The sequence below is a fragment of the Terrapene carolina genome, unplaced genomic scaffold, assembly GCF_002925995.2.
Source record: "Terrapene carolina triunguis isolate 2854851 unplaced genomic scaffold, T_m_triunguis-2.0 Scaffold62, whole genome shotgun sequence".
In the NCBI taxonomy this organism is placed as follows: Eukaryota; Metazoa; Chordata; order Testudines; family Emydidae; genus Terrapene; species Terrapene triunguis.
The window spans coordinates 36,585,532-36,613,297 of NW_020664413.1; the positions used below are offsets into that span (position 1 = coordinate 36,585,532).

Genomic DNA, 27,766 nt, shown 5'->3' on the forward strand with positions numbered 1-27,766 from the left:
ACACTCCCTTCCACCTAAGGGTTTAGTTCATCTACAAATGTATTTGGTGTGTGATAGTGGCTTAAGGACTCCCTCCCAACTGGATGGAACAAGCTCCCAAGTGAAAAAGGAAAGGTAAACTCTTGCATCAGCCACTGTCAACCACTGATGGAATATTACTTCAGTAACTTATTTGCATAAAGGAAGCCAATGTATCGTGTTCTGGATCCTAAGTAGCTAACATAATGCACTTTTCATGTGCAGAAAAGTTCAGAATTCTAATAGATTTTTTTAATCCTATAGTAATGGTGACAAGGTATGGTGAAAAATATCCATACCTCCTATAGCACATAGCAAATTAGCGTGCAGAGGGACTGATACTAGATTGACAAAATTTAGGGAAGAAAGGAAAAACAAAAGAGTAGTAGATTGCCAGATTTCAAAGGAGGATTTTAGAATTTGATTTCATGCCATTTGTTTGATTTTATGCATTAGAGTTTTTAGACTGAATACTGCCAATGCAAAGGGAATTTAGATCTGAGTTCAAGTATCTTGTTGATATAGACATATGATTTTTACGTGACAGAAAGCTTGGTATGGCGTAGAAGGGACCGCTCTGCAAAAATAAGAGGTGACTCTGGAAGAACAAATATAATGACCTCCCCACCCTGCAAAAAAATCCTGCCAAACAACGCTCCTTTTAATTTTAAGTGTCATATAGTTGTTGTAAATATAAAAGTAAGAAAAGGAGAAAGAGGGAGAGAGCAGGAGAATGAGGGGGAAACAGTTGCTAGAGGGGCATGGTTGATGAACTAATGATGTGGGTGAAAACACATTTACAAAGGTTCTAATTTCACTTTTTCTCCTCCTCCTTCTTTGATGTATGGCAGCCCATTAATGGAAAGTGCTTGCAAGAAGCTGTGCTTTTCTGGATCAGAATGTTTAATCTCAGTTGTTGGCAGAGCATGCCATCAAGTCTGAGTATAGAGATATGGCTGCTGTCTATTTTATATTGCCTGCCAGCAGGAGCATTGATGGAGTGAAGGTTTGAAATGACTGTAATTTGTTGCCTCCCAGTTATCAAGTGAATCAATCTTGTCTTTTCTGGCCTTTTCTTCACACAAAGGCAGTTTTTCAAAAAGACAATGCACATATTATTGTGAAAATATTCAAATAAATTAAACCGGATCTATAGATTCTGTTTTTATAATAACATATAGTTTTTCTGTTTTAATATTTCACTTTTAGTTAAATTTTACAACCTCTGACTTGTGCTTTCCACCCCTCCCCCCAAGTACTATGATTTATTGTCAACACTGTTAATAAAATATGCTCTATGACAAGGATGACAACTTAAATAATTGCAGGTGGAAATCTACTTGGTCTGGGATTTGTGTTATGTTGCAGACTCCTACAGTAGGAATCCACAACCTAAACAAGTCTGAGTAATAGGGGTCTTGTGTTTTGTTTCTTTTTTTGCTCCCCATTCTCTTCACAGCTGTGTAATGGAGGTTCTGTCACAGATCTTGTCAAAGGCCTGCTGAAGTGTGGCCAACGGTTGGATGAAGCTATAATCTCATACATCTTATATGGTGCTCTCTTGGTAAGGATGTTCATCAGGCTTGTAATGACAGTAGAGGGTGCAATTTACCCATCTCATACATTTTCCATTTATAAACTATGGTAATGATGACAATATTATGCTGGCTGTTATAGCAGCAGGGGGGCATATCAAGCATGTGATCAAGCAGACAGATGTTTCTATAGTGAAGTGCAGATTGTCTTCATTACACTCCCTAATAGTAGGGTAATTGTTTTAAAATAAGGGAGTAAACTTATTTTTTGTCGTCATGGGTATACAGGGCCTTCAACATTTACACAATAACCGAATCATCCATCGTGACGTCAAAGGGAACAACATTCTTCTGACAACAGAAGGAGGAGTCAAGCTTGTTGACTTTGGTAATGACTGCTTACCATTTGTTTTCTTGATGTGTGCAGTTTAGCCAAAGGCATCCATTTATTTTCCACTCAGAAGGTAGAGGTGTTTCTGGAACACCAATTACGGAGAGAATTTTCCAGGAGGAATCTTGAGATATTTAGGGAGTGATGGGGAAAAGTAGCAGATGGAGCAACCTAGGAAATCCTGTCAGAAAATCTATTTTAGACTTTTTAAAACAATAGCTTAAAAAGCCATTTTATTTATGAAACATGTTTGCATTCCATTAGGAATATCATATCTCAAGGAAGTTCTCTCATTTAAATTTAAATATTCCATCTTTTGCATATGAAAAGGATACATTTTTTTCTTTCAAATGGCTTTCACTAGCCTTAAGCACATTTATTCCCTCTGAGCAGAAGGTAAAGTGGTCCTATGGGTTCACAAACTAACAGATCCATTTAATTTGTGATTAGTGCTGTTAGACATGAGCCTGGCTGGATTGGAAACATCACAAGAGGCATAAAGAGAGAGCTAGAGGAAGGGGAACTTTGCAATAGAATTTACCCTCAGATGAATATTTCTATCTTGAAATACATATACATTTAGTAAAGTAAAAGAATGCTGCAGTTCCTCTTTAGAGTCAGATATGTACATATAAAGAGAAATTTTATTAACAGTAAAGGGAGCAGGAAATCATAGTGAGTCAGTATAAAGTGTTAGGTAAACAGTTTTGAAAATACAGTATTGTACAGCTGTTTGCCTAACTCCTCATGTTGCTAAAGTAAAATATTCATATATTGAGAAAGTACCATAAAACTGGCATGCCAGAATTCTGGCAATAAAGGAATGGCCCAGAATTATAATACGGTGCATGAAGGGGAAAGCAAACTTAACTCTCCTAATGTCACAGTATTATAAAACAAAAATTATATTTAAAATCTGTTGGTTTTAAATCTGTGGAATAAATTTAGGAAGCAGATGCCTCTTTATTAGCTGCTAGGGACAGAAATTCATTACTGTTGAGTGTAGAGACACTCAATTTTAAGTAGTGCTGGGAGAAACATATGTGGCCTAAGGCAAAACTAGTGATAGCCTAGTAATCTCTTTGGTGGGGCTAAAAATCACTTTTCATTAGAGAGACAAGATAGGTGATGTAATATCTTTTATTGGACCAACTTCTGTCAGCAAGAGAGACAAGCTTCCATGCCACACAAAGCTCTTCTTCAGGTCTGGGAAACTTACTCAGAGTGTCACAGCTAAATACAAGATGGAACAGATTGTTTAGCATAATTGATCCATCACGTATTTAACTGTAATAATCTGAATAAATTTCCCAGACTGGAAGAAGAGCTCTGTGTCAGCTTGCAAGCTTGTCTCTCATACTGACAGTATTGATCCAATAAAATATATTACCTCACCCACCTTGTCTCTCTAATGCCCTGGGACCGACATGGTTACAACAACACTACTTTTCATTTGAGGCAGTTTTACCAGTATAATCTTGAGCAATAACTAGTGTAGACTGGCAGAAATCTACCTTTTCCTTTCTAAAACAAGAACACATCACTGGGCATATTAATGTGGAGGAGGAAACTACAGCTTGAGGTTAGAGTTTCTAAGAATGAGCTTAGGGAAAAGTGTGTTGTTTTTCCAGTGTTTAACAAATACTGACAATGATTTCACTGAGAAGCTCTAGCACTCCCATGCTTTGAAGCAGAGACTTTAAATTTGGCAGGGGGTTGCCCTAGTGTCAGGGACGTGACTCTTTCTGTCCTCTGACAATTTGCCCAAATTTGGTCGAGTTGTGACCATCTGAAAAATTGCAGTTCACACATAATCAGTAGAGACTTACTGGAGTTTGCATCTAAGTTCTCTTAAAGTTCTGAGTGAACTGAGCATGCTCCATCCCTTCACAGCTCCTGTGTGTGACAGGACTGTGCATGTGCCGTCTCCAGGGAGTGACTGAGCATGCCCCATGCCATCCCCTCATAGCCCCTGCATGTGACAGGACTGTGCATGTGGTATCTTCACAAAAGGGCTGAGCATGTGCCATTCTGGGGCTCCACAGGGACTGGGCAACACTTTCCCTGCAGTTACTCCTCTTGGTTACCAAGGGATGTTGTGGACCCAGGCCCAGGAACTGAGAGCAGAGTTGACAGGGAAACAATCTCTCCTGTGTTCTGGATCCCCTTGCTGCAGGTAGTGTGAAGGGAAAGGAGGAAACAATGTGACTCAGATTCAGAAGGTGAGGAAGAGATTCAGGGTGGTGGAACAGGAGTCTGGGGAGCAGCAGTGGTGCGTGCCATTTTGCTGGCCAGGGTGGAAAACATTTGCAGCCCCTTGCCCCTGAGTGGCTGGCTGTGGCTTGGTTTTGTCCCCTCCCTGCCCCCAGCCAATCAGTAGAGTAAAAACAAACAAAAAAGCTGAGTGGCGGGGCGATTTGGTGCCCAGGGCAACACTCCATCCCTGCTGTGGGGGTGGCTATGAACAGGAACCTAGAAGTTTGGAAAAGAGGCAGGAGCAGAGGGAGTCAGAAGACCAAAGGGTGGAGGAATAGAACCAAAAAAGGCGCAAGAGCAGAGGAACAGGAGGAAAGGGGCAGGATCCACAGATGGGGGGGGATAGGAGCAGGGAGGAAGAACACAGGCAAGAACAGGAGGAGGAGAGTGGGCAATGGGAGGATAAGGGCAGGAACTGGCTACTGGCAGGGGGGACATGGCACAGGAGTTTGTGGGATAGTTATGGGGAAGAGGATAGGGCAGGAGGCCTGCCTCATTCAGTGCATTGGATGGACCTCCTTGGGGTATGAAACAGGGCTGTGTAGTGAATGATGCCATTGTCTGTATTATGCCTGTGTCATTTGTTGCAGAAATTGGAAGGTGTGTACTGACGGAGGCAGGAGTTTCAGGACTCTGGGATCTGTTCTGCTGAAGTGCTGACCTTGCTCAGCTGCAGCTGTGGTATATAGGAGCTCTGCTCTGAACATATAAAGTGCTTTAAAATGCCAACTACTCTGAAAAAGCAGACCTAGACTCCTCAAATTGGGCACAGAAAATTAGTTGACACATTTGAGAATTTTGGCTTTAATCTCTGTGCCTCAATTACCTAGGTGTAAAAAAGGGCATTGTGAAGATATATTCATTATTTTTAAAAAATACTAAGATACTATGATGATAACACCATAGAAAAACCCATGAGAATAATTATAGTTCTGTGTTCAGTGCAGGGTTTGAGTGGTGTGCAGAAATAAGGCATAGGGCCACACATTGAATGAGGATAAAAATAAATATTGAACCCTTTTAGTAAACACCATCTATTCTGTGCACTGAATGTAGTAGGGTTCCTGTGGGATATGCAGGGGTATGTGATCATGTAATTAAAGACTATCTCATAAAGCATATGCACAAGAGGGCCAAATTAAAGTGGCACAGGCAACCTTAATTGTGGCATTTCTTAACTTTTGATTGCCTGACTTTGCAACTGTATCATTCCTTTAAAGTAGATTTTTTGGATGTAATATATATTTATATTTCTCCTTAAGTTGCTTTCAGCATGATACATATTAACACACATTGTTCACTGTATAAATTGTCCTAAAATGTCTGAGAACTACAGTTCTTTTTCTTTATTTCTCTCTTTTAAAACATTTTTTTTGGCTCATTGGTATTCAGTACCACTTTAGTGTGTAGTTGTAACTATAATCTCTATGCAAGTCTATATAGCAGCTACAAATTCTGCTGGTGTGAGCAAGAATCAGAGTTAAATAAATAAGTGAATGAGCTTCAAACCAAGAATTATTCAGAGCAATTATTTGAACAATTCTGAATAACAAATATGTTAGAGAAAGTTGTGGTCTGCCCTTGAACAAGTCATGATTAAAGCAAAATGTGAAATTCATCAAATAAATAATTTTGTACAAATGGTACACCTTGCTCTGATTTTGACTGCTGGTTTGCAGACGTGCTTTAAGGATCATGTGTTTGTTTTCCTGAGACTTGATATAATCTGAACTGAAAATACATCATGAATTTTAGGTCAAAATCTGAATCCATTTTATTGCAGGTGTTTCAGCCCAGCTCACCAGCACCCGGCTACGCAGAAACACTTCGGTGGGAACGCCATTTTGGATGGCACCCGAGGTGGGCAAAGCATTTTCTTTATTTTGTCTCTGTTGCCTCTGTTCATTGCAGTACACAATTTTGTCCCAATTCTACATTGACTCAAAAATCTGATACCTATGATAACCAGAAAAAGCATTTGGTGGTTCCCAGCTATGGTTCTGTTGCATTTCCTTCCATGTCTATAGCTCTTATGCAATGGGATGAATAGACAAATTAGATTCCTTTAATAACAGAGGCATTATCCTCTTCTATTAAAGAGGATTATTTGCAGCTTTTCCATAAAACTATAGGCTAATCTACAGAAAACTTATGGTAATGCTTCCTTACGGCACGAAATAACTCTAGCTTTACACTCTGTGATTCCCCTCTGCAGAGTAAGAGAGCAGGGCCAATGGCTATTGCTCTTGCCATGGCGAGGGGAGGCACTTATGGGAGTGTCCATATAGAATTTAATGGATAGCTTTTCCATGGATTTCTGTGAATCATTCAATGGATTTTAGTACAGAATTCTATCCCAACTATAGAACTCTATATGGTTCAAAAAGCCTATAGAAGGGATCTAATCTCTCTGAAATTCTGTGGGTTTTTAGCATAATATATATAAAGCTAATCCTATTATTTTATCCCTATTATATTCTATAGGACTTATCCTTAAGTGAGGTGTTACAGTACAGCACATTAAGTGAGCCCCTTTGCTCAATTGGCTGTTATCTGCTTAGCTGGGGATCCAGATTCCCAGCCTGCACTATCTTTTCGGGCTCATCCCTTGCCAGACCCCATCCCTAGGTGTTCCACCAACCTGGGGAGGGGGTCACATGTGGACTGTGTGCTACAGTAGAAATCCAGAGTTCTGGAAGTAATCTGGTCCTTTCCATGTGCTCTTGTGCAAGATGGGTGGCACATTGGTCAGTGTTTGCAGATACCTTTAGCAGTTTATTTGTGATTGTGACAGGGTGGACTAGGCCAGGAAAAGAGCAGTGGCGCTAAGTCCTCCCAGTGGCCTAGAGAGACACTGCAGGAATCAGCCAATCAGGGGGAGGCCTCAAAGGGCTAGCCAATCAGAAAGGCTGCAGGGAACAGCCAATCAGGTCCCAGGAGGGTCATATAAAAGGGAGCTGCAGAGCCAGAGACCAGCAGTTCCTTCCTGGAGCCAGAGGAATGCAGATGATGCTCCTGGTTAGCCAAAGGGAACTGCAGCACCACAGACAGCTCAGTGCTGGCAGGGACGGGGGAAGCGAAAAAGAGCTCCTGTCTGGCTGCTGGGCCTGAACACAGAAGAGCCCTGAGCTAAGAATGAAGCACCGGTGAAGACTGAGGTGGTGGGGAAGTGGCCTAGGGAACTGAAAGCAGTTTCATTAAAAGGACACAGCAGTGAGTGGCTGCTATTCTTAGGGTTCCTGGGCTGGGATGCGGAATGCTGGGTGGTCCTGAGTTCCTTCCATAGGCCACTGGGGAAGTGACCTACAATTGAAACCCCCAGAAGGGGATCTGAACTACTTAGTGGCCTAGCTAGTGATCTGGAGCCAGAACAGACCGGAGAAGGTGAAACCATTGCCTTCAGGGAGGAAGCCCCAGGGATACCTGGGCCAGGACTGTTTAAAGACTGTAGACACACCCAACCAGAAGAGGCACTTGCAAGAGGGGGAGCCACACCATTACAGTGATAAGATACGCTTCTTCCATAACACGTGCTAAGATTACTGGGCTGAGCAAAATGGATATGATTTTCCTTCAGTTGGACTTGTTTTGTGGGTCTATTTGCTTAGTTCTGAAGATGGTCAATATTCTCATGCTGCCCTGGAAGAAATGAGCACTGGGAAGGTATTTAAAAGTATGGGTTGGTAGTTAGTACACTACTCTTGTGTGCTATCAAAGTTATAAGTAGTAATGTTTATCCTGATCTATTACTGTATTGAACTAAACATCCCCATAGTAAACAGGAAGCTTAAATTAATGAGGATGCTAATGTCCACTGAACTTGTTCTTACTTATATATGTATAAATTATGTATTGTGCAGGAATGGGTGGAAAATGTTTTTCCCATCCTGGTAATATTTTGAAGATTTCAAAATTTTTTCCATTCTGTATGGGGATGAACCTGAGACCTTTAGACATTTTCCACAAAAGAGAGAGAGAGAGAGAGAGAAAGTCACCAGCCCACCCCAGAATAGGTGATAATCTTGTGATTAAAGTACTGACCTGGGATATGGGAAAGCCAGATTTGAATCCTGCTCCGCCTGATGTGGAGCCGAGACTTGAACCCAGGTCTCCCACTTACAGACTCGGAGGAAAATAGATGGAGTCCTGCAAAACCTAGACTCAGCCCTGCCTCATTTAGCCCTTAGCCCACAATCTGTACATGAAAGTGTTCAACTAAAGACAAATAGTCTAAAATCAAGGTTCAGATGGCACTCATATGACACAAAAGTTTACAGTAAAAAGCAGCAAAATAAATGTAGGTTCCATAATATCAACTATGCATAAAGATAGCTAATAGTCACCACATGGAAACCATTCTTTATGAAAAACATGTGCACCAGCCTTTTGAAAGAGCACCAGGCTTAGATGTAGCAAGTCTGTTGCGCTGCATGTTGCTGTCTTATGCTGATCAGAAGTCAGGGAGCGACACATTCAGCTTTAGACCCCTACAATTCCACCTGAGCTGCAAGGTGAATTCCATTGAGTTCTTGTTTAAAACAAACACAAAAAACTCTAATTGCCTCCTGCAGATAAGGTGAACTGTTAAGATTCTAAGACTGTAGATGTTTCTTTCATTTTAATCGTTAATGTGTGAAACAAAAACCTGAAACCTTTGTATATTACAGGAAAAATCTTTATTCCCATTGCAAAACTATAGCACAGTGGTATGTTATAATTCAGTGGTCTGATATCAGATAGTAAGGTGATAATACTAAAGTAGCTATTAAAATTGTTGTGTAATTTATGGGAGATAAACTGGTTGGTGTTCTATTAGTACTTCAATGAACTTTTATACCCAACAAAATAAGAGTTAATAAGAACCAGCTCTTGAAAATGAGTTAATGCCTTGTCGTCTCCATCCATTTTTGGATAATAGATTCTTTTACTATTTATTTGCTTTGCAAAATTGCTTTCACAAATAAAAACTAAACTACTGGTTTTCATTGTCTTTGCTTTCGCTGTGTCCCTTTTGAACACTACCTCCCAGTTTAGAGCACAGAGATTTGTACATTGATACATTTGGTGTTTGGTCTTATCTGGTTTTGATCTCAATCTGGTTTTGTTTTAACATTTCTGACATATTTTAATTAGTTTTATTGCTCCATGAAAAGTAGTTCTTGGTTGCAATGTTATTACCGGTCCAGCCTTAGGTTTTACTGGGTCTTTTTCTGTGAAGACTTAGTTTGGCCAGTGATTTTCTCCCACTTGTGACCAGGCACCCAACATCTGCTTAATCATGTAACTCCTTCACCCACAAATGCTACCAGCTAGCATGCCAGGAACATAACAAACAGCATGAGGAGGAGTGCCAAGAGAAAAAGAGCTCTGGCACAGCTCCTTGCCAGCCTACAGCACTGGCACCAAACACTGGATAGATGAGGAAGGATAGTGAGAGGCTAAGCATAGAGGAGGGGTCACAAGTCGCTGAGACTGCAGATAGTCTGGCCAGACTATTAGTGGAATTGGTTGGCTTTGTCCAGTGTGGAGCAAGGCCTCTATATGCTCATAAGTAGCAAAGCATGTTTTGATCCATGGACATAACATAAAATAGAAATGAAGAAAATTAAAGGGTCCCCATCAAGCTTCTTAGGCAAGAGAACTGACTCAGTGCACTTTTATAACTGCCTACCCAGAGGCATCCCACTGGGTATGTCTACACTACGAAATTAGGTCGATTTAATAGAAGTCGATTTTTTTAGAAATCGATTTGATACAGTCGATTGTGTGTGTCCCCACTAAGTGCATTAAGTCGGCGGTGTGCGTCCACAGTACCAAGGCTAGCGTCGACTTTCGGAGCGTTGCACTGTGGGTTGAGCTCCCAATGCCTGATGGCACAAAAACATTGTCGCGGGTGGTTCTGGGTACCTGTCGTCAGGCCCTCCTCCCTCCCTCCGTGAAAGCAACGACAAAAAATTGTTTCTCGCCTTTTTTCCTGGGTTACCCGTGCAGACGACATACCACGGCAAGCATGGAGCCCACTCAGCTCACTGTCACCGTATGTCTCCTGGGTGCTGCTGGCAGATGCGGTACTGCAGTGCTACACAGCAGCATCCCCTTGCCTTGCCTTGCGGACGGCAGACAGTGCAGTATGACTGCTACCGTCGTCGTTGTCCTGTGGGTGCTCCTGGCCGACCTCGGTTAGGTTGGTCGGGAGTGCCTGGGCAGTCATGGGTGCTCCTGGCTGGCCTCTGTGAGGTCAGTTGGGGGTGCCTGGACAAAAATGGGAATGACTCCAGGTAATTCTCTATTTTAAGTTTTGTCTAATGGAGATTCAGACCTGCCTGGAATATCATGCCAGCTGGCTTCTGCCTTAGGCTGAAGGAGGCTTCTGCCTTAGGCTGCTCTCCCAGTCGGCAGCACCGCACGGTCACACCTACCCCAGCCTACCCCTTGCTCCCATGGCTCATGAAGCCTGGAAAGTAGTAAGGAGCAGTTCAACTATAGGATGAGCAGGTGCATAATGGTGGTAGAATGTGCCTTTGGATGTTTAAAAGCTCGCTGGCGCAGTTTACTGACTCGGTTAGACCTCAGTGAAACCAATATTCCCATTGTTATTGCTGCTTGCTGTGTGCTCCACAATATCTGTGAGAGTAAGGGGGAGACGTTTATGGTGGGGTGGGAGGTTGAGGCAAATTGCCTGGCCGCTGATTACGCGCAGCCAGACACCAGGGCGGTTAGAAGAGCACAGCAGGGTGTGCTGTGCATCAGAGAAGCTTTGAAAGCCAGTTTCATGACTGACCAGGCTACGGTGTGAAAGTTCTGTTTGTTTCTCCTTGATGAAAACCCGCCCCCTTGGTTCACTCTACTTCCCTGTAACCCAACCGCCCTCCCCTCCCCCCTTTGATCGCCGCTTGCAGAGGCAATAAAGTCGTTGTTTCAAATTCATGCATTCTTTATTAATTTGTCACACAAATGGGGGGATAACTGCCAAGATAGCCCGGGAGGGGTGGGAGAGGAGGGACGCATAGGGGTGGGGTAGTTGTAGGGGCACCCTCTAGAATGGCATGCAGCTCATCATAGAAGCAGCATGTCTGGGGCTGTGACCCAGAGCGGCCATTTGCCTCTCTGGTTCTTTGGTAGGCTTGCCTGAGCTCCTTAAGTTTCACGTGGCACTGCTGCGGGTCCCTGTTATAACCTCTGTCCTTCATGCCCTTGGAGATTTTTTCAAATATTCCGGCATTTCGTCTTTTGGAACGGAGTTCGGATAGCACGGATTCGTCTCCCCATACAGCGATCAGATGCAGTACCTCCCGTTCGGACCATGCTGGAGCTCTTTTGCAATTCCGGGATTCCATGGTCACCTGTGCTGATCAGCTCGCCATGCTGGCCAAACAGGAAATGAAATTCAAAAGTTTGCGGGGCTTTTCCTATCTACCTGGCCAGTGCATCTGAGTTGAGAGTGCTGTCCAGAGTGGTCACAATGGAGCACTCTGGGATCGCTCCTGGATGCCAATACCATTGAATTGCATCCACACTACCCCAAATTCGACCCAGTAGGGTCAATTTCAGCACTAATCCCCTCGTCGGGGAGGAGTACAGAAATTGATTTTAAGAGCCCTTTAAGTCGACAAAAATGGCTTCGTCGTGTGGACGGGTGCCGGGTTAAATCGATCTAACGCTGGTAAATTCAACCTAAACGCGTAGTGTAGACCAGGGCACTGTATTTTTACTGGTCATCCCATTGCATGCAGCTTTAGGAGATTTTGTCTTACCTTTAGATTAAAAGTGAACTAACCCCCCTGCATTTGCAGTGACTGCATGACAGAGAACGATAACCTTGACAGTGTCCCTTTAAGTAACTGCAAATATTGCAGGAGTCTGTGTTTTATAAAATGGTACAAAAACACACAAAAAGAGAGAGAATGCGCAATATTAAATCTAAACAAAAATAGTGGCCTCCAACAGAAATGATGGAACATATAATCTGTTTGAACCACGGGCTATTTGGGATAGAGCTTACATTCTGCATCTGTTGTAAACAAGCAAAGGTCTGTATCATACAGCATACAGTTTTGAATACAATGCAAACATTTGTTTCTTTTTAAAAATGTTACAGTCCCATCTGGTCTTCTTTCTTTTGCCATGGAAAACTGATTACAGTTGAGCAGAGAAATGAACCTGCTGTAATGGATCCAAAAATTGATCTCGTACAGACTCACAAAGAATGGTTGATATTTTAGCATCTCCATAACAACCAGCTGACGTCACAGAAGAGACATGAGACACCTTAGTAACCACCATGCCATTATTATTTATGGCATCACCTTGCTTAAAGACACTCTAAAAACAGTTTAGACCATTCATTCTGACATTGCCAAGGGCTAAGATGACAAAATATTTTTATTAAACCCAGATAATTAAGGATGCTGTTTAGAGTAGTGTTTTGCTTGAGTAATTACTATCAGGGTTAATGGTTGAAATCTTACTCATGCAAAGAAAGTTTCCTGGCTCCTTTTTATCTGATGTTTTTGATATGTGGGGGTGTCTGTGGAGAAACAATAGAGGAGAACCCCAAAACAGCTTAAAACAAGTGAGTCAATAGGAAATAATATGAATCAGAGAAATTGAAAGCATATGGTCTAGAAAAAAATGAGGAAATTGGACTAAGCCCCCAATGAGTAATTGGGCCTTCCGGAAATGTTTTTCTGATGTATGTGTATGTCAAATAATAGCATCAGGACAGAGAAAAAAGAGCAAGAGATCAGTGCATATCCTGAGTTTAACCAAAATATGGTTGGAAAGTGAAAGTGGGAGATAATTGTATGGGAAGTAAGCTGTATAGAAGCAGCTGAAGAGCTCAGGGGAAAAAAAAGATTAAACCTAAGAAGTAACCTTAAGAGTTGGTTATTATGTTAATCATAATTGCCTCACACATATAGGAATCAGTTGCAGAGACTGAAACAGAGAATACAGCCAGGCTAGATTCAGTATAATCATTGCTGAGGTTACTTTTATAAATACTTGTTGTCGCCTGTTAAATAAGTTATCTAAAATCTATCTCTGTCATCCCTGAAATACTCCGGGGACAAGGGAGGAGAATCAAATTTGAATCCTTTGAATTGAACTCACCTATACATCTTTAATTCCAAATCTTTTTTTTTTAAAAAAAGGGGGGGGGATGGGAGGGGGCTCATTTCCAGTTCCAGTTCAGAGGTGGTCAAAGGAACAGTGCTATGGTTTTTGCAAGATTCTTACCCTGAATAGTGAAAATATCACAAAATCAGATGATCTCATTTGAGTTCTAACACATTCATCCAAAACTTTGCAAGAGAAGCTCACAAGATTTTAGCAGTATTAAAGCTAAACTCTTGACCTGGTCCAGCCTGAAATCTGAACCTCAGAAATTAAGTGTAAACCTAATGTGAATCAGCACACTGTCACCCTGTACCAAATCTAGTTTTAGGAACAGAAATTGCCATACAGGATCTGGAACAGACATTGGGGGTGACAAAGGGTACGTCTATACTTACCTCCGGGTCCGGCGGTAAGCAATCGATCTTCTGGGATCGATCCCGGAAGTGCTCGCCGTCGACGCCGGTACTCCTGCTCCGCGAGAGGAGTACGCGGAGTCGACGGGGGAGCCTGCCTGTCGCGTGTGGACCCGCGGTAAGTTCGAACTAAGATAGTTCGACTTCAGCTACGTGAATAACGTAACTGAAGTTGCGTATCTTAGTTCGAAGCGGGGGGTTAGTGTGGACCAGCCCAAAGGGTACGTCTATACTTACCGCCGGGTCCGGCAGTAAGCAATCGATCTTCTGGGATTGATTTATCGTGTCTTGTCTAGACACGATAAATCGATCCCGGATCAATCCCGGAAGTGCTCACCGTCGACGCCGGTACTCCTGCTCCGCAAGAGGAGTACGCGGAGTCGACGGGGGAGCCTGCCTGCTGCGTGTGGACCCGCGGTAAGTTCGAACTAAGATAGTTCGACTTCAGCTACGTGAATAACGTAGCTGAAGTTGGGTATCTTAGTTCAAAGCGGGGGGTTAGTGTGGACCAGCCCTTAAAAACAACAGAGACTGAGCTACCATGGACACCAACTTTTACACTTTACTTATAAGCATCAGAAAATGACAGAGGTGCATAGATGCTAGTTACTTATGGGACTGTTGAGCACAACACATTTAATAATGTGTTCATTGAAGAGCTGTATGGATAGGAGCGTGACATACAGGTATAATAGGGACTTCCACCTTGGAAAAGATATATAAGTTCAATGGAGCCAAGATTTCATTGCTAGCATCTATCCTAGAAATCAATGGGAGTTTTGCTGTTGACTTAAATGGTGCTATGACTTCAAACGAGGAGTCTGAAGCTGTATCAGCTCCCTGTTTGGGGTCCGTGTTACCAGCCAAGAGAACATAGCATTCAGCAAGGTTATTCCCATAAAGCAGAATGCTTTCCTCCTCCTTGGTGAAATAGACATCTCTATGAAATTTACTACTTCAGAGCACAAGAGCATGCTTCTGAGAATGTTAGAGCAGCAGGTGCTCAACTAGATATACCCACAGCAGCTTTTATTTTAAAAAACTCCTGTTTATTTTCTGGCTTTGAATCTGATTGGTTTTTTTTTTTTTGAGAGAATAAACTGAATGTTGGAACAATGAGAAAATACTTAGTGTCACACTGTAATATGAGGTGCTCTCTCTACATTATGTAAACGCAAATATTAAACTAGCACAATATTTTTGTTTACAATCATATATTTGAAAAATATCTAAAGCAATGGGTTGATCCTGCAAAATTTTACAAGTGCAGTCCTTCTGATGTCCAATATTCATGTGAATAAAGGGCTTTCAGGTTCAGGACCTGATTTTTGCTCCAAGAACAGTCGCCTTATGACAGATTTCATCTTAGAGCAGGTTTATTTTGTTTATACCTAAACTATATAAACCCTAAAAATCAGGTTGGTACCTGTAGTTAAAAGGCATCTAATACCTGGAATAGAAAATCCAACTCCCAATCCAAATCACAGAACTGCATTCATTTGAAAATTGTATTCTGTTCTGTGTTTCAAAATTAATTCTAAATAGACATGTGCAGTGCATACAATCCTCTAAAAAGCATTGAGTATATTCCCCCATTTCCACCCTTCAATTTATCTTGTTCACCGCTCACTTGCCTACATCATGGGACTCAAGGTCAGCCCTGGGTTAATAGCTTTAGGTCTCTTTGCTTTAACTTCTGTTTAGCTAAAATTAGCTCTTCTGATATGAGCATTTTGACTATGCATTTAGGTGCCATTGAAATATGAAACTATTTTTTGGTTGTAAATTCTGATTACCACAAGAAACTCTAGGAATCCACATGATAAAGGGAGACAACTTAAACAGGTGAGAAATCAGAAAGTATAAAAAAAATTCATTTTAATTTTTTTGCTGCCTGAAAGTAATTTAAAAGTGATCATGCATGCAAAGCTTGTTTGCATTTTGTAATAGAAAATAAATCTAAGACGAAAATGTGTGGCCTTTCGGCCTTTAGTGAGGAAAATTTTGAAAATATATATTTACAGCGTGTGTAATGCATGTATGGCAAATATCTATTTTCATAGCACTGATTATAAGATACATTACTGAAAGAACTCTTTCTAGAGGTTAGATTTGTTTTCATAGCATGCATTACATCAGATAAGATTAAAAACAAAAGGGATATTAACTTTAAATTATCTAGGGCATAAACCAATCATTAACTATCTGGGGTTAGGAAGAAACTTCTCCCAGGATAGGCTATTTCACAAATGACCATAAAGGAGATTCTTGCACCTTCCTCTGAATTGGTATTATCTGGCATGAAGATGAATGAATATTGAAATTTCTGAAAATTGAACTCATTTGGTGGGAAAACAATACAATAAATCTAGTATGGTAGCAGTAGAGCATAGATACAATTTTGAATTTTATTGCACACAAATTTCAAGAAATGTTTGGCACTTACTATTATATTTATGATTGTATTACTGTAGGACCTAAGTCCCAGCTGAGAGCAGGGCCACATCATGCTCAGCATACATTGTGAAAGACACTGCACTCTTCTGCTAGGACCCAGGCTTTGGACCTGGAGGACGGTAGCCAAGGTGAAATCCTCCTCAGTTTGTGCTTGGGTCAATGAGGAAGAACACTCCTAGATATGGTGCAAGTCTGACTATGTATTTGAGCAAGGGAGGCAGGGTAGGTAACATACTTCCTGGTCTAGGATTTTCTTCTGGTGCCTCTGTCCTCCTAGCCTCCTTGCACAGCAGAGAGAAGAAAAAAGAAAATCTCAAATATCAGTCCCTTAGAACCTGAGGGGCTTAAAGCACTCTTTGACAGAAGGGTGTGTCCCCAGGAATATGTGGTTCTGGATCTCTTGCAGAGAAGGCAGACTGTAATGTTTTGCCTTTTGTTTCAATTTAAAAGATTCTTGCTCTGTAGAGGGTTGCCTAGACACCAGCTATAGCTCAGAAGACAGGACAAAACCGGGAGGCTCTTCAGGAAATCTTGAAAATGAACTCATGATTGCTAGATCTGGATCTGGTCCCTTAAAGCCACATATGTCCTGAAGTCCCATGGTAGGGTCTATGGAATTGGATGCACAGGAGAATGAGCATTAACTTTAGTACAGTACTCAAAATTTGGGACCAGGAAGTCACAGTTTTAGGCCAGACCTACAATACAAAGATTTGTCTGCATAGCTATGGTGGTCAGGTGTGTGAAGCCCCCCTCTCTCCAGCAGACATAGTTATGCCAGCAAACCCCAAAGTGTAGGTGCAGCTAATTGTTGTTTGTGGAGGTGGTATTACCATGCTGACAGAAAAACTCCTCCTGTTGCCATACGTTGCATCTATGCCAGGGTGCTCTGTTGGAATAGCTATACCAGTATTGCTATACCAGCAAAGCATTTGTAGTATAGACAAGGCCTTAGACTCCAAGATAGAAACAAACCAGCTGCACAAACCAACCTCCAAACAACTGCTTTGCTGTCCATGCTCATCTTCCATGGGTGAAGCAATAAAGCAGAATCTTACTTTCCCTCCTACCCCACCACAAGCTTCTGTGAAGGGCACACAATGGTAAGATCCTAACAAATCCCAAGGTAAATGGCAAACTGCCTTCAGTTCAGTAATCACTCAGTCTGTGATAATGCAATCCATATACATTCTACATACTCCATAGCAAGGTGGCAACAAATGCAATGTCTTTTCTGACCAGCTTCTCTTGCTAGAGGTGAGTGATGGAAAACTGCCTGAAATGCACTTGGATGCATGTTTCATTTCAGATTAAATTTAGTTGGAAACAAAGAGAACTCACAATAGACTGACAGAGAATTTGATTCTTTTTAAATGCTTCTCACCTGGGATGCCGGGATTTTTGCTGTAATGTAGTTTTACTAGCATGTACCGTATTTACTGAAGGCATAAACTGTCAGCTGTAGAGAGGAGAGTATCTAAAAATGCTTCACATGTTCTCTCCTCTTTGTTGGAATATTGTAGGTCTTAAACTGTTTGTGAAGCCTTCAGAAGCTCAATGACATTGTTCTGGAAACAGTGCCTATATCCCTTCACTACACCATCCATCATGAATGCAACTCCCTGTGACACTCATTTAATTATTTTGGCATAGCTTGTAAATAAACGTTCTAAGAAAGTTTAGATGAAGAGTGAATTTTGCTGTCAAACTGCAGACAATAGATTTTAGAATTAGAATCAATGGCAACATGCCATGCTTATGGAGGGAAAGGATGGCTTTGTGTTTTAAGTCACTGGACTTGGACTCAGGAGATCTGGATTTACTTCCTGGCTCTGCCATAGATAATCTCTGAGATCTTTAGCTGATCCTGAGAATAAATCTCTCCATGCTTCACTTCACTTCCCTGACTGCAAAATGGGGGAACTGCTACATCTGCCTCACAGGATATTGAGGACAAATTTCATAATATTTGTGAAGAACTCACACAATGCTATGATGAGGACCATGCAAGTATCTAGACAAACGCGATCTGGGGATAGAGTGTAGCAGCTTTGTAGCCAAGCAGATAAATATTTTTGACATTTCAAGAAAGTGAAAGAGAAAAATAATGTCTATTTAATTAGCTATGTATGGGCTAACTGCTTGTGACTTCCTCTGAGTCACCACCTTATGGGAGCTGACTCACATGATTTCAGTAAAGTGACGTGTCATTGGGAACACAGATGTTTTTGGGAAATGGATAAAGAATTTAAACAATCTAGAGAAAATTTAGCTTCTTCCTTGATTATTTTTTTTCTTATTTAAGTCTTGATGAAGGTCAAACTAAAGCTACAATGAACTGCAATAGGAATGAAAGAGTTATGCTGGAGCTGCTAACAGCATTGACGCAATACAATGGAATTCAGAAAGCTACGTTTTGAAAGCTAAAGATAAGTCCTTGAAGAAGAAATGTATCTATCAGCACAGTATCCGAGAAGGTCAAAAAAGCAATGGGACAACACCAAATCTGCTGTGCAGAGTGGGGGTGTTTGCATCATCTCACCCTTTGCCTACAGGAGCGCTGACTTCCTAGCTAGGCAGCATGAAGGGGGGCTTTGAGGAAAGCTGAAGGACTACCCCATAGGTCTGTAATTATGTAGAGTCAGTTGCCACAATCGCTTTTGTAGGGTGCAGTGGTTCTAGATGCTATTCCAGTCTAGCTGGAACGACAGATATGGAGGGCTTGGTAAGCTTCTCTGCAGTGTGAAGAAGTTTCCGTTACCTCTGAGCCCCCAAGCCTAATTCCCTGTGAAAACTGTGTGTGATGGGGTGTGTGAACCCTGCACTGACAGGGAAGGGGTTAAGGAGGTTGTGTGCGCTAATCAATAATTACCTACTTATATAAATTGTTCTGAAATTCAATAATTTTTAATTGATTTTTTTTAAAGTTAATCTTTCATTGATAAATGTTACAAAAAATTTCATCTTTGAATAAGATCTGGAAGTCATGAATAAAGAAATGGGAATAAAGAACCAATTTAGGCCTCGAGTTTACTCTGGCGTGTGTGTGTGTGTGTGTGTGTGTGTGTGTGTGTGTGTGTGTGAGAGAGAGAGAGAGAGACGCTCACCTTGCTGTGCCTACATCAACTCTTCCAGTGTTGCTAAACACCAGTGGAACTGAACGAGTGAGAGACTTTTGTGGAAATGTCGCTAGTGTATACAAGGCCTATGAAAATATTTTTTACCCCTAAGGTGAGATCAGATTAAATTAAATAGGCTGCATAATGTCATGTGGAAAGACATTCAGCTGGTTTATTTTATTTGTTGGACATGGTTAGCAGTTTTGCTCTCCTTGGAACAAGGGTAACAATTTTGTACCATGTTCATTTTTTATACACGCTGCTTTCAGCATTGTGCTCACACTGCTCATAAGCTGCTTAGCTAGTGCCGTCAAGTGAGTACAGTAGCACCTTTCCTCAGGAGCTTCAGCCCTTTAAACTCAAGACTCCTTTCAGCTGGTGGGTCAGCAGTGCTAATTATACAGTGCTTGTCTCCAGCTAGCAGAGCTCCAGTCATAATCGTTCTGCGGTATATTATATGCTTGCAGCTATGCTTTTCTACATGTGCTATATCTACTGAAGCCAAGACAAAAATAACTTCAGTTCTAAATAGTCCTAGGCAAATCTCAAAAGGGTTTGATGTTTCAGTTCCGATAAATGTACATACAAATGCATCTGTCATCCTGTCCCCAAATTAGCAGTACACATGCCAAACTTCTACACTGCATAATCCTGTGTGCTACGTTCTCTTTCCCCATCTTTTGTGTCCATGTATTGTCTAGTTTAGGGCCTGATGAAGTTAATGGCAAAGCTGGCATTGGTTTCAATGGGAGCAGAATTATACCCTTAAATTATAAACTCCTCTTGGCAGGGCAAGTATCATCCTGTATGTGCGAAGACTCATGTGATACTGTAAAAATAAGAAGTTATCCAGACCTCTGGAGCGGGACATGTCATGAAGAGGCTTTATCACTAGACTTCTACTTTTATTTCCCTGTGGCTAGCATGGCTAACTCCATGAGTCCTGCCATCCTAGGCAGCCCAGCAAATGTCTACCTCTTCTGGCCCACAGTGACCACACAGACGATTACTGCATGTCTTGATTCCTGTTCTGCCTGTGGGGTATTTTGGTGCTTCCAGTCCTACAGCACTCCAATGTATCTGGGCATGCAGCCATCCGGAAACTCTAACTAGTACAGAACATGACAACATATCTTTTTAGCAATATGGGCTACTATGAGCACATCAAACTGGTCTTTACGCTGGCATCCCATAGAATACCATGACAAATTCAAGGTCTTGGTCCATATTTTCAAGGCACTCAATTGCTTGGGCCTAGGATGATACCTACATAATCATCTGTAGCTCTGGGATGAGGACAGTGGTTGACAACTCCACTCCTCAGATATAATGGAACTGTCCACTGCCAGAGTAAAGCTTGTCTGTTTAGGAGACAGACCTTTCCTGGGGGTCAGTCCAAGATTGTGGAATGAACTCCCACAGCAATGAAGAACCCCCACAAACTTTTTACTTTAATTTTACCTCTTGAGTGAGGATAAGAGGAAAAAAAACCAACCTCACATGACAGATGATGATGATGTGTAATGCACTACTGGAGAACACTCAGACATCCCGCTCATGAGGATGATATATGAAACTAAACAGAACAGAATAGAAGCAGGAAGTTCTCTGATATACTAAAGTGAAAAAAATTAGGGAGGAATGTTATCTGAACATTTAGTTCCAGCTTTGCGAGAAAGTTCAGGTATGGGATCTAATTTTTCTGAATCAATTTGCTCTAGACAAACAACTAAACTAGATAGACGAAGTGGAAGGACCTGATTAAAAATAAATTATTGCTGTAATAGGAGATGCTCTTATTCTAACCATAACTTATACTGCCTCTGCTAAATTTTCTTATCTTGTATATTCAACACCCTTTACTTATTTTATAAGAAAATAATTCATGCTGTCAGCAATTCTGTTTATAGTTAACACAAATTTGCAATTTAATTTCACCCCATGCAGAAAACTGTGCACATACCTATTAATGACACAGCAGAGTATAAAAAGTGTTCAAAGCACTTGGTGATGGTGAAGCGTTTGAACTGGAAAATTTGGCTCAAGATTCCAAACCACAATAAGTGCAAGAGTTTTTGGATCTGAGGTTTTGTTTCATGCATTTATAGAGATAAGGATCAAATTTTAACTTGGATTTGGTTTCTGACCTCCACAGCAAGGTTTGTGGATGTTCACATTCAGGGGTTTGTTTTGAGCTCAGATCTAGTTGTGAAACTTGTGATCATATGAATGTAGACACTGACTTTCACTGGCAGCGTGCATAGAGGTCCTGGTCCAAAGTCCCTTTGAAGTCTGTGGAAAAACTTCCATTAACTTTAGTGGGCTTTAGATCAGGCCCATGATATATTGATTCAGCTTTTTCTATTTACTCAACTCCAGAGGGGGCAAACTACATATATTTGCAAGTAATTGACTGATGAGAGTGAGTGATGGAATATTCTTATCATGCAAATCACCCTTGCACCTTACAAATAGCTGTAGAAGTTAATAGGTATGAAATAGAATTGCAATAGGTTTCAGTAGAAATTAAAATATATAGAATTTAATAGAGAATTTTTTGTAGAGTTGTTTGAAGCATCCTGTACAGTTCTATATTAAATTTTGTGGGAATATTTTTTAAATACAAACAAACCTAAGGAGAGGTTATAATTCTATAGGACTTTTCCATCTGGGAAATGCAGGCAAAGCTGCAGAAATAGGAGTTGCATGTGATTTTGGTAATCAAAAGTGCATTAATGTCATGCTAGGACAGCGTGAATTGATGAGAAGGTTAATACATTGTTTTTCCTGCTTTTATCTGATAGGTCATTGCTTGTGAACAACAGTATGACTACTCTTATGATGCTCGGTGTGACGTATGGTCCCTTGGGATCACAGCTATTGAATTGGGTGATGGAGACCCACCTTTATTTGACATGCATCCTGTGAAAACGCTTTTTAAGATTCCAAGGTATGGCACTAGATGGCTCTCTTGACTCACTAGTTTGTTGTTCACAGGGAGTCTAGTGAGAAGTAAAATAAATATTTGGTAAACAATTTCTCCTTGAATTGTAAGAAACCATCACTGGAAAATAGATAAAAAAGAGTTATCATCATTATGAGGATTCCTATTCAATCTGACTTTAGAAATAATTAATAGTTAGGGCTAGTTGAAATAATAGAATTCTAAATTTACTTTATTCTTCTCTTGGGTTTTGATTTTCTATACCATCAACAATAGACTGCAAATGTAATTTTCTTAGCTGTAATTGATAAAAGCATTTGTTTCAACAGAAGCAGAAGCTAGTATCTGAAATGTAGCATAATGTTTTTAAATGGCATTCCTCTGGAATCTTAGACTTGTCTGATTGTGGAAGAAATACATGTAATTTTGAGAATGTTCTGTAGCAATCTGTCAGTTTCACTAAATTATGTCCATCATTTCTTTTTTTAATTTGCCCTTGGATGATAAGATGTGCAATATACATATAAAAAGAAGCTGGAAGCTCTTTCCATAGTTATTAATATCACCTGAATATTTCATTTCACATGATCTGTATTTGTTTTGCTTTATCATCACCTGATTGAGGTTTCTAACTGGACAAGTCAAGATTTTATTGTCAGTGTGAAATAGGGTTTAACAAGAGGGCCACGGTAATAATAGGAAAAATCTCTCAAGAATTTGTCCAAGGTTGACTGCAAATTGGCATATGGTTGCCTTTTCCACATTGCGTTTGTAAAGGAAGAATCGCCACTGGCTGATAGCAGTTTAAAAGCTTTGACAATAAAAGTGTTTGACCTTTTGTTATCTGCACAATCGCACAATTATCACGGGCTTTTAAAATTTCTTCTGATTGCAATTTGCATTTCTGATTAGGTCTATTTATATGCAGATGAGGCTGTCTTAGGTTCTGCGTCATAATGTTATCTCCTTGTACCCGACCCAGATGTGAACTGCCACTACTTTTCCACAAATTATTCAGACTGAGGCAGCAGTTCCTCTGGTTGCCGTGGCACAAATATAAAACAGGACATGGCAATTAAAGCAGCAAGGGAGGCTCCAGATTTCAAAACTAATGTCCATAAATTTAATCAGATGAATACTCAAATCAGTTTAGAAGGGCTGCAATCATGTCGTAGTGTTAAATAACAGCAAGTGATAGGAAGATCTATGGAATGGGACATGTGGATGCTTTGATTTCTGTGTATGATTTATCTCTCTCCCTACTCACTGATATATGTCTGCATGACTTTGCAATATCTAAGATGGGGTGTCTACTTTGATAAGATAAATAGTGTGTATTTACTACTTAAACTCCATAATGGCAGAATTTTTATTATTTTTTTGAGTGAAGTGATTTTCTTCTGCTTTGCATTTTACGAGCTAGAATGCCGCTACTAAAAACTATCCACTTCCACAAGACATAATAGACTATGGTGGGTGCTTGATGGGAAGAGGGACTGCTAATGGGATATGGAGCTTGTCATCTCCAGGTACTGTTTTAAATCCAATCCAGGTGGATAGTGAGTAGTAACAAAAAGTTGCTACCATCGGGGGGCTGTTTGACCATCTAGTGGTGTTTGACCATCTCAGTCCAGTTCCTGGTGTCCATACTACATCTGATGCCCTTTTTAGCAGTCTCAGCACTGAGCATTTTGGCACTGTGGTGCTCCCCAGGGTTACTCAGAGTTGTGAGGTTCCTTGCTACTATCTACCCTTAGCATGGAGCAGGGGCTTGCGCAGGAATTTAAATTTGACCACTTTTGGAGGGGCATGTTCTGTGACCCCGCTGTGCCCCAGAGCCAGAAGAGCTTGCTCTCCCTGCCATGGCCCTAGGGCCGGAGGAGTTCTGTATCCCCACTGAGTTCTGTATCCCCATTGATGCCCCTGGCATGAAGCAGTCTTGTCTATCCATGAAAACCAACAGCCTGTGGCCACCAACACACTCTGACTTCCAGGTCTCTGCAGATCGATCTCTCTCTTGTGCAGGCTACTGACAGAGACATACCAATTCCCGAGCCCCTCTGCTAGTGTCTCTCTGTTGCCCCTCTTGTATCCAACTCCTGTCACTGGACACTCATATGAATAACCAGGTAGGCTATCCCTGAAGGGACAGAGTACTCACAGCTTGACTAGAATAACTCGGGATCAGATTCTTTATAACAACACAGCACTGTAATCTAGCTATAGTGAAAATAAATACACATTTATTAACAAAGGTTTTAAGAGCTAGTGAGCAAGGATAGTAAGAACAATAGGTTACAAATAAAACAAAACCATAAAATGCAATCCTAGATCTACACTTATCAATGGTTACCTTTTCTATTTAATAGAGTGGAGTTCCTTCCAAGCATTCAGTCTTTGTCAGACCTGCTGGTTTTCAGTCATAACCAGAATCCAAGTTTTCATGAATATCTCCCCCCAACCTACAAAGGGTTTCCTCAGTAAATGGAATAGAAACGGGTCTTTTTTCCCTTCCTCTTATAGTCCAGTAAACTTTTGAAATGCACCCCCAAATAAGACTCTTCTCCCCAATGCTTGATGTCCAGTGTGCAGGGCCGGCTCCAGCATTTCTGCCGCCCCAAGCAAAAATAAAAAAAAAAAAAAGCCAGGATCGCGATCGGCGGCGGCAATTGGGAAAAAAAAAAAAAAGCCGCGATCGGCAGCGGCAGTTCAGCGGCAGGTCCTTCGCTCCTAGAGGGAGTGAGGGACCTGCCGCCCCCGAATTGCCACAGGTGCCGCCCCTCTCCCTTGGCCGCCCCAAGCACCTGCTTGTTAAGCTGGTGCCTGGAGCCGGCCCTGCCAGTGTGCTCCCTCCTGTCGGTTTTACATATTGACCTCACATACAAACAGGGCTTCCATTGTGTTGGCTTAATTTACATGTGACAGAGAGAGATACATCTTATCTACTGTCTGGAAAAAAACCTGTTTGTCAACTGCCTGGTTATACATGTATTTTTGGTAGGTACACAAAATTCCGTACACCTAGACCATGCATATATCTTGCAATGCTTCTGATGACCAGTGTGATATGAGCGTTCATTTGATACCTCACAAGGCATTCTTTATAGATAAATACCATGAAAGCAGTATGTTTGGTGAGCAGTGAGTTTGTCAGGTCAGATAGGAGTTGCTGTTACAGAACAGTCAACCCTTTGCCAATAGGCCTTGAGGAGTTTTTAGGGTTACAGGCACCTCTCGTACTCAAAGATTTTGTCTCCAGGACATGGTTCAAGCACACTGAAGGGGCAGTATGTGGAAGCATTGCACATGGGGGAAGCTTGCAGCATAGCTGCCTGCGTTGTATAAATCCTCTGAATTTAATTTTCCATGACTGTCAATTTGGCACCTTTCATGAGCAGGACAGTCACTATAAGGAGGCAGGCCTTTAGAACAAGGTGTGCACATGAAGCTGTGATCCTGTGATGCTCTTATTTTATGTGTCACACACTTCTGAATTTCTAAGAAATCTGCTGGTGGCAGAGACATCAGCCATTTTTGTTCTTAGAATTGCTGTAGCCTCTTACAGAGGAGACATGCACATGATGCTCAATCATGGAGACTTTACTTTTGTTCCTTCTTGTTGTTTTCCCTTAACTGAAAATAAGTCATTTGATTGAAAGTCTATGGTTGTTCATTATGTATGGAGGGAAAACAATACAATGGACTCGTAATATCTTCTCTTAATATCTATTGATCCAATCAATCTCAATTTATTTAATTAATTAATTAAAAAATTCCACTGCCTTTTGGCTTGTGTAAGTGATAAACCCTGCTCTCATGATCAGCTGATTTATTCATAGGCCCAAACAAACATATTTAGTTCTCTGGAGTGCTGGTGCAAAGCAAATCAAAGGAGAGGGAGGAAAGGGAACTCAATTGAGCTCCCCAACATTCAATTGCTTCTGCAGATTCTCAGTTATACAGCATTGGATCCACCAGTACGCTGAGGTGGAAGTTCCCGGGGAGGCACAGTGCTCTCTGCATACCCACCCCAACCTGGATAAAAAAAAAAATTAAAAGGTATGTATATGGGGGGAGGCAGCTCCCAGTTTTTCACTCTCCCATAGTGTCCCATGCTAAAATGGAGGCTCTCTGTTTCTTCAGGCTTTCATTATCATATGGTTTAAATGGCATTTACAAGTTAAGTTTCTGCTATTTGTACATATATAATAATGCAGGGATGAGATTGCACTGAAGTTTGTTACAGAATTCCACGGTGACTATGATAACCTACAGTCAAAATAAACATTTCATCTGGAAATATAAAATGCCACCAAGTTAGAATGGACAATAAAAGTTATGAAGTATTGATTTACTGTACATATCTCATTTCTGCAAAGCATCCTCTATTATTCCAACTTCATTGATTCCCTATTGGCCATTTTGCTGACTGGACTGATTTGAATCCTAGTTTTGGGGAGGGGTGTAACTGCCATTTGCAATGAGCGACCCATGTATTTGTTTTGGATTGTCTGAAAAATATCATGTCCTCGTTCCCCTACATACATGGCTACAGCTGGTCCATACCTTTCCATTTCCAACAGCATTTTTGAGTGTCAGACTGGTTGTATGCAATACGCCGGGGTAGGCAACCTATGGCATGCGTGCCGAAGGCAGCTCGCGAGCTGATTTTCAGTGGCACTCATGCTGCCCAGGTCCTGGCCAGTCCGGGGGGCTCTGCATTTTAATTTAATTTTAAATGAACTTAAACATTTTAAAAACCTTATTTACTTTACATGCAACAATAGTTTAGTTATATATTATAGACCTATAGAAAGAGACCTTCTAAAAACGTTAAAATGTATTACTGGCACGCGAAACCTTAAATTAGAGTGAATAAATTAAGACTCGGCACATCACTTCTGAAGGTTGCCGACCCCTGCGCTACGCATTTCATCACATTAACATAGAATTTTGAGATGTTTCATCAAGGAAAGGACAATTAACCCTCATGAATTAATTTAAGAAATATTAGTGCTAGTGAAAAGTGCCAGACTGACAGATTTGGACACAGAAGTCATCTACTTGTTCAAGGGACAGATACAGCATAGCCAGCATCAGTGCAAGCTTCCCTACACTAAAACCCCAATATTCCTTAATCCCTGAATTTGGGTGATAGAATAGTTCAGTTGCCATGCTAATTCAATCCTGGGTCTTTCTGATCAGCTTGTCAACAAGCATGCCAGTAACAGTGGCGTTATGATTTAGACACTTGTCAGCTAGGAATTGGAATGAGACCACAAATTAATTTCCAATAAACGACCAAAGAGCAGGATAGTTCTCTCTTGCACTCTCTTTTTAGTAGAATTATTATTCTTTTTTGCTGTCCTCTAAAGGACTGATCCAAAGCCCATTGAAGATAATGGATCAGGCCCTGAAAGAACAACAAAATTATCCCGGGGCTGGAAGGATTGATTTCTTAGGAAAGTTTATCTATCTATCTATCTATCTATCTATCTATCTATCTATCTATCTAT

At 41.1% G+C, this 27,766-nt stretch overlaps 1 protein-coding gene across 1 annotated transcript in view; it reads left to right on the plus strand.

Annotated features, from left to right (window-relative positions):
• MYO3B (myosin IIIB) overlaps positions 1-27,766 on the plus strand; it is a 245,837-nt gene that overhangs the window by 10,024 nt on the left and 208,047 nt on the right. The window contains exons 3-6 of the mRNA XM_026647772.1: positions 1,478-1,582; positions 1,842-1,941; positions 5,984-6,060; positions 22,111-22,256. Coding sequence (XP_026503557.1) covers positions 1,478-1,582; positions 1,842-1,941; positions 5,984-6,060; positions 22,111-22,256 — 428 coding nt within the window. The remainder of the gene's footprint in view (positions 1-1,477; positions 1,583-1,841; positions 1,942-5,983; positions 6,061-22,110; positions 22,257-27,766) is intronic.